Raw genomic sequence first — 7,837 nt, 5'->3', positions numbered from 1 at the left:
CTGGATGTGAGGCTGCTGCAATGTGGCTCCTTTGGCTCAAGCACCACTTGTCCATTAACGTTTGGACCTTGCTGCTCTTGGGGAGCACCTGGCTACCGCTGGCGGAAGGCAGCCCCAAGTCTCCTTTTAGGACTTTCCCGGTTTCAGACTGGAGCTTGACGCACTTGGTGGTCCACAACAAAACCGGGGAGGTGTATGTGGGGGCTGTCAATCGGATCTACAAGCTCTCCAATAACCTCACGCTACTGCGGACCCACGTGACGGGGCCCGTGGAGGACAATGAGAAGTGCTACCCTCCACCCAGCGTTCAGTCCTGCCCGCACGGGCTGGTCACCACCAACAACGTGAACAAACTGCTGCTGGTGGACTACTCGGGGAACCGTCTGATCGCCTGTGGCAGCGCCTCCCAGGGCATTTGCCAGTTCCTGCGGCTGGACGACCTCTTCAAGTTGGGGGAGCCCCACCATCGCAAGGAGCACTACCTCTCCAGCGTCAATGAATCGGGCACCATGTCTGGGGTCATCATTGAGGTGCTGAACGGGCAGAACAAGCTTTTCATTGGGACGCCCATTGATGGGAAGTCGGAGTACTTCCCCACTCTCTCTAGCCGAAAGCTGATGGCCAACGAGGAGAATGCAGAGATGTTTGGCTTTGTCTACCAGGACGAGTTTGTCTCCTCCCAGCTTAAGATCCCCTCGGATACACTCTCTAAGTTTCCCACCTTTGACATCTACTACATCTACAGCTTCAGCAGCGAGCAGTTTGTTTACTACCTGACCCTGCAGCTGGACACCCAGCTCACCTCACCTGACTCCACCGGGGAGCAGTTTTTCACCTCCAAGATCGTCCGCCTCTGTGTGGACGACCCCAAGTTCTACTCCTACGTGGAGTTCCCCATCGGCTGTGTGCAGGATGGCATCGAGTACCGCCTGATCCAGGACGCCTACCTGACAAAGCCTGGCAAGGCTTTGGCCAAGTACCTGGGCATCTCAGAGCAGGAGGATATCCTCTTCACCATCTTCTCCCAGGGCCAGAAAAACAGGGTTAAGCCTCCCAAGGAGTCTGTGCTCTGCCTCTTCACGTTGAAGAAGATCAAGGATAAGATCAAGGAGCGTATCCAGTCATGCTACAGAGGGGAAGGGAAGCTCTCGTTGCCCTGGCTCTTGAATAAGGAGCTGGGCTGCATCAACTCGGTAAGTTCTCACTTGACTCTACCCAAGCCAGGCTGCTTCTGACTCCTGACAGTGCTCTCTGGCCAGACCCTTCCCAGTGATCTGACCTGAGCCATGTTTTCCTGGTGGGAGGATTGGTGCCGTTAGGACTGGGCACTCTGCTTGCTCTGTAGCATTCCTCATGGACATCACGGCTTCATTATGGTCTGGCCATCTGGGTTTGGGTTGGTGCCCATGGAGAGCGCCAAGCAAGGGGCTGCATGCAGATTCTAGTGCCTACTTCTGGTGACCCTGCCCCATGGATTTGAGAAGCGTTGGTGAGTTGGGCTGGGAGGGGGCAGGATGCTCAGTCCTTGGGGCATCTGCTGCAGCTCCGCTGGAGAGTCCCTCGCAGATGGCATACGTGAATTTTCTAGTGTCATGTTGCCTGGGGCTCGGCAGTGGTGGCTGTGGGGGACGGGAAGCGCAGACCTGCGGAGTGAGGCAGGGAAGCTGTGGGTCTGGAAGAAGCTGGTTAGATTGGTTAGATGCTCAGTGTGGAGGGACCACGTCTTTTCCATGGGATGTTGGAGAAGAGGACAGGGAGCACGAAATGCTGTCATGGAGGAGGATTTTGAGCACGGCCAATGCAAACTGTCCCAGAGCAGCGATACCTGACTGAGGGAAGGCTCCTCTCTGTCCTCAGAGACATGCCCTCCTGCCTGGTGCTCACATGGCCATGTCTGGCCCCTGCTTTTGGCTCAGCTGCTCTGTGTGGGGCTTAGGTGTGATAGGAAGTGGGGAACCTCTGCCCACCTGGCGCTCTGGGTTTGTTTTCTGGCTGGACTGTTACTGTTGCTGGATTTTTTTCCAGGCAACATTATAAACCACGAGCAGTCTCAGGGAGGTTGTGGCTCTGGGTGATGGGGAGGTCTTACACTGAGTATCTCCAAGCTGGGCTGGGCAGTTCTCAGGCAGGGTCAGATGCCTGGCAGAGAGGGGTTTTGAGGTGCCAGTGTGTACATTTAGGAGGTTCTGGTGGAGGTCCTGACACCTCTGCTATTGTGCACCTCACCCCAGCCCCACTTGTTGGTGCTCAGTACCGATCACTGAGCCCTCAGCCCTGCCTAGGCAGAGGCTTGGGTGCCTGGTGGTGCTGGCAGGTGGGTGGGAGGTGTCCCTGTGGAGCAGCCCTGTGTTCCCTTCCCACCGTCCTCCCCGCAGCTCTGGAGGAGACAGCTAACAGCTGCCTGACAAAGTAAAGGGTTTGCTGTCAAGAGCGCTGGGCTCGCAAATCAGATTTTGGCTTTGAACTAATTCAATTTTGCTGGAAAATGATGAAATCGTTACACTGCTGCCTGTTGGGTCGCGCAGCTGCTGGCTCTGACGGCAGAGATGCTCGCTGCTTCCTCCTGCACTCCCAGCTCGCCGCTTCCGGCACCCCACGGCAGCTCCGTGGCCCCAGGGTTTGAGGAGGGGGCTCTGCCCTTCTGCACTTTGGGAGTGGTTTCATGCTAGAAGGGTCCCGAGATTGCTACGTGGTGGCTAGCCTGTGTGAGTAGGTGGATCTCAAGGTGCTCCTTGGGTCATGCAGACATGGCTGTTGCAGGGTGGCAGGATGCGTGCCACAGCGGGGTGGCTCATGCTTTTGAATGGGTTGGGATAGGTTGAGGGGTGCTGCCCTCCCCTAGGGGAGCCAGATGGTGTTTTCTGGCCGTGTCCTGCTCCACCTGCCAAGCAGATCTGGGAAAGGTGTGACTGGATCATGAGTCAAGCCCTCAGCCCCTCCTGCGCTGAGTGCAAGCCAAACCAGGCCCCATGGAGCATGTAACCTTGTTCTGGCAGGAATTTATGTGCCCCTAATAAAATGCAGCCATCTCTGAGGTGGGTCATGGCAATGATGGGTCCTACATTAGCAAGGGCTGGCCAGAAAATAAAGGGCATGTTTTTTTTATTTTTAAGTAGGCAGAATGTAATTGCTTAAGTTAGTAGTTGCTTGGGATTTACACCTTGTACGTAAGGAAGATGTCCCAGGTGCTCTCTTGCTCCGCTCCTTCATGGTGGCAAGGGACTGAGTCTGGTCCTTGCTGGAGGAGGCTTTGCCGACACCCTGCTCCCAGACCTGGAGCAATCTGGGGCCAAGGGATGCTCATCCCCCAGCGCTGCAGGGCAGCTCTGCTTCTCTGGAGCTGGAGCCAGAAGGAGAGGCCGCCAAGCTTGGCAGCCAGCTCAGGAGATGTTAGTGGTTCCTCCCCAGCCCTGGCAAGCTGTTTCTGTCGCCTCTTTCTCTCTCCCTCCTTCTGGAGTCCAGTGATCTGGCAGCGGGAAAGCTAGTGGAGCCACCCATTCCCCTGCGCCAGCCCTGCTGCCTAAATTGTTCCTGAACCTCTCCAGAGGTTTCGCTGCTTGTGATGTTTCACTGAAGAGGCGTTTGCTGTTGCATAGATTGGCTTTTTGCTCTCCCTCGGCAGTGCAGGGACTGGAGGTTTGTGCACATCCTCTCACCAGCGCACCTGTCCCCAGAACAGGGGGACAAAGATCTGATGTAGCAGGGCTGGGAAAGGGCAGCCAGTGTGAGCTGGAGCCGAGATATTGGGGCAGTGAATGATTCGAGGTTCCCAGAGTCCTTGACCCCCCGGGCTGGCAGCTCAGACAGAGCCAGCAGGATGTGGGCAGCAGCTTTCCCTGGACTCCCCAAGGGAGAAAATGAGTTTGGCATCCTTGGTGGGGCTTGCTGCCCAGCCTGCTGGCACAGGGTGATGGCTGGTGACAACTGGCCCAAAGTGGGCTAGGTTAAGCCAAATTGTTCCCTGGGGGCAGGCAGAGAAATGCAGGTGTTAACGAACCATACCACTCTGGGATTATTCCTGGGCAGTGATTAATGTGCAAAAAGCCTGGCAGCCCAGCCTGGCACTTGGTACCTGCCTCCTGCAACCTCCTCCCTGGCTCTTCATGTCCCCTGCATCCTCCATTGCAGCCCCTGGAGCAGCAGGGAGGCACAGGGGAATGGAGTGAGCCTGTGATGGTGTTAACTGGCGAATTACTGGCTAATTAATAACACTGAGTGGTGTGAGCCTCATCTCTGCTGTCTGCTCCCTCATTGCTTTTGTAAGTGGGCTTGAAGGGAGGCAATGAGACAAGGCATGTCAAGGAGACACCTGCTCTCTCGGTGCTGTGGGCCACCTTTCCCCACTCCTGCAAGCTGCTTCCCTTGGGAAATCAGAGTTTCGTTACCCCATTTTGGGGAGGCGGGTTATGCTGGCAGAGAGGAGAAGGCTGCTGCGCTGCAGAGGTGGGTGCCTGGAATGTCTGGGGGCCGGGGGCAGCTGAGAGGGGTGCCCAAGGGAAAGCCTTGAAATAAAAAGAACCCAAAAAATAAAAATTAAAACAAATTACAGAAAAACCCCAAGACCAACTGCTTTGGAATGGGTGGAGGTCACAGTCCCAGCAAACACCCATGCAAATGGGAGAGCAAGCAGAGCTCAATGCCTCCCGTGGATCCCAGCATCTGCAAGCTGAAGCGCTGCAAGGTCACTGGCCCTCGCGTGCCGTGGTGCGTGTCGGTCCCTGCTGGCACCGGCTGGGTGACAGCTGTCCTGTTGTCCTTCCATCCCTCCATCCCTCCTTGCATTCGGCAGGGGTGCAGGTTGGTGCCGTAACCCCGATACTGCCGCCCTTGGCCCAACCTCGCCGAGCTGCCTGCCTGCGCTTCCCTAACGAGGCAGTTTGCTGTTAATGAGCTAATTGTCGACATAATTATTTATTGAGGTGGTGTCGGCATCGCGGCGGTGGCGGTGGGCGCTCCTCGAGGTCCCGGAGCGCAGCTGTATTTGTCGTTTCCCAGAGAGTTTGTTGAGACAAAGCAGAGAGGAATAAACACGATAAACATATCTCCTCTTGCATATTCAGCAGCCGAGGGGTTGAGGAAGCTGCAGATTGAGTTTAGAGAGCACAGAAACTGCTCCTAGGGGTTGTTGAGGCTTAAATACCTTCATGGCATTGCCCTTAACCCCTCTGCTCCTGCTGGAGGCTGGGTGGAAGGTGCTGGGATGCTTTCCCCGGGCAGAGCGCCTGTTGGGGCTGGAGAGTGTTTTTTCCCAGCAAAGTGCCTGAAGGATCCCAGATATCCGGACGGGAGCTGGGTATCGACTGGAGCATCACTCTTGTCTCACTCCATGGTTGGGAAGGTAATTTTCTTGCATCTGCTGTTTTAAAATGTCTAGCCTGGGGATGCAGAGGAGGGTGCTTAGTGTCTCATGGGTAGGAGAGGGTGCTTGCAAGGCTAGGATTCAGAGGATGCGTGCAGAGGTCCTAATTACATTTCTTCCTTTTTCCTGTGGTGCAGAGGCCCGTGGTGCCCCACATTCCTGTTTCGGGGATGCCTGCATCTCTCACACCTGGCTGTAGGGGTTCCCCCAGTTTAGGGCAGGACAAGTAAAGGTCAGGCAGGGAAGGAAGTCCGTCTTTGGCTGAATTCTAATTCAGGCTCCCAGCAAAAACAGAAATTAATTGAGGAAGCAACCCAACATCCCCAAACTGTCTGGGGACGCTCAACATGACTGGCTGGGACCATCTCTGTCCTCCATGCGGGAAGGCTGGCACGGTGCTGAGTCCCGGCTGCAGCCGGGAGCGAGGCCGCTGACCTTGGGACGAGGAGGATGAGCAGCTTCACTGTGGCTGTGTGAGGCTGAAGCTGTTGTGATTGTGAGTGTGTTGCGCCAGAGCACAGGAAAGAGCTGTGTTTTCCCTGCTCTTCATGGCTGACTGCAGGTGGGAGCTGGTCCAGGCTGACCCTCGCTTCCTGGGCAGCGGTGAGTGGGAGCTGCTGAGCTCTGTACTGCCCTGGTGTTCGTGGAGCTCGGTGTTTTCCCACATGCTCTGTGCACATGCTGTATGGATTTAAAACCCCTTGGGGACTGGCATGCATTTGGAGGCTGCTGCTTGCCAAAAAAACCTCTCTCCCCTTTGAATTCAAAGTTACATAAGGAACCTTGTGAAGCAGAAAAATCCCATGGCTGGAGCAGACTGTCTCCCCATCGGCTGCGTCTGTGCTGCCCTAACCTCCTGCACGCCAGCTCGCTGCCGACCCTGGAGATTTTGCTGGAGCCCCTTGCTGCCTGGGATGGACCAGGGGCTGCTGGGGGTCAATTTTGCCAGTGCAAGGCAAATCCTGACCATGTGAGGCCACTGCCTAGTGTGGGATCTCCAGCTGGCCTATGTGTCCCCCAGGCTGGATACTTGTGGCCAGTCTGTTGTTCTGCTCAGCAGGTCAGGGTGATGTGGTGAGGATGCTCGAAGAGAGGGGCCAGTCCTACAGAGTTTGTCTTGGTCCCACTTCCCTGCCTGCAACCCAGCTTTCACAGAGGATGTCCCTCTGGCTTTTACCTTGCCCATCAGCGTGACTGTCCTCGATGGAGGTCCCCAAGAGCAGAGACGAGCCGGTGTAGCCCTGCCTCTGCCTCTCTCCAGGAGAGCTTGCAAAAGCTTTTCCCAGACCTGTGGGCGAGCGCTGAGCAGAGGAGGCAGCTGGCTGAGCCAGGCGCCTTGTCTGGGACAAGGCAGCACGAAAAAAATGTGGGGATTTCCCAGAGACATTCCTGCGGGAGGAGGAACAGGGCTGGCAGGTGGAGGCTCTGCTATATGAAGTGAGGCTCTTTGAGGAGACCTGTCCCGTTTGTCTTGGCACAACCTTAGCTGGGAAATATTTTTTTCTCTGGGGGAAGACTGGGGTGCAGGTTCCCACCTGCCGTACTGCCAAGCTGTTTTCTTTTTGAACCTAGCGCCAGGGCGAAAAGGAGAGAGGGGTGTGTGTGTGTGCTGGGGAGCTTGTGCCGGCATCCCACATGTGTGAGATGACAGTGGCGGGGAGCGAGGGGGATCAGGGATGCTGCGCTGGCTCCCACTGAGTTTGTAAGTGCTGCTCTGTAAGATGCAGAGGACTTTGGAGTCTTGGTCTGCAGAGCTTGTTCAGATGCAGAGAGGGGCTGCATGCCTTGGATGTGTCTCAAGTGTCTTAGATCAATGTGTAGGGTATTTTAGGGAGGCATCAGCTCATCCCTTCTCTCAGATGGTGAGGAGATGGCTGAGACAGGAGGAGCAAGGGAGGGGGCCGCTGTAGGTGATGGGGTGAAGGTGAAAGATGACTGATGACCATCTGAGAAGACTGGCATTAGCAAAAATCTCATTTCTCTCTGTTTTTTTCCAACAGCCGCTGCAGATCGATGACAATTTCTGTGGCCAGGATTTTAACCAGCCACTGGGTGGGACTGTGACCATCGAGGGGACCCCTCTCTTTGTGGATAAGGAGGATGGGATGACCTCAGTGGCTGCCTATGACTACAGAGGACAAACCGTTGTCTTTGCAGGCACGCGGAGCGGGAAGATCAAAAAGGTAGGAAAGCCCTCAGTGATGCTGATGGGGGGGGATGACCACTCACTTTGGCCCTCTTGGGGGTACAGGTAGGGCTGTGCCTCTGTCATAACATGACTTGATATATTGGCTAATGTGTAAAGGGCCAGTGAGGGACTGTTTCCTCTTGCTTCTTTCTGCCAACTGAATTTACGAAGCCTCTGTCATTTGGAAGGGTTATAACCGAGGGAAGTCGAGTCCTGGCTGCTGGTGGATAGGAGCCCATCCTGTTGTGTCTCAGGGCAGGTGGGTTTGCCCTGTAGGTGCCATAGGGTAG

The 7,837-nt window shown here is 55.7% G+C and overlaps 1 protein-coding gene across 1 annotated transcript; it reads left to right on the top strand.

Annotated features, from left to right (window-relative positions):
* Window positions 1-13: 13 nt before the first annotated feature.
* On the top strand, window positions 14-7,542 carry LOC104272324 (plexin-A1-like; the record flags this gene model as incomplete). Its single annotated transcript, XM_009867287.1, has 2 exons — window positions 14-1,193; window positions 7,360-7,542. Coding segments are annotated over exons 1-2 (1,356 nt in total), but the record flags the coding sequence as incomplete, so codon positions are not given.
* Between the last annotated feature and the right edge of the window lie 295 nt (window positions 7,543-7,837).

The sequence above is a fragment of the Apaloderma vittatum genome, unplaced genomic scaffold (genome assembly GCF_000703405.1).
Source record: "Apaloderma vittatum isolate BGI_N311 unplaced genomic scaffold, ASM70340v1 scaffold32593, whole genome shotgun sequence".
In the NCBI taxonomy this organism is placed as follows: domain Eukaryota; kingdom Metazoa; phylum Chordata; class Aves; order Trogoniformes; family Trogonidae; genus Apaloderma; species Apaloderma vittatum.
This window is presented reverse-complemented; position numbering and strand designations above follow the sequence as displayed.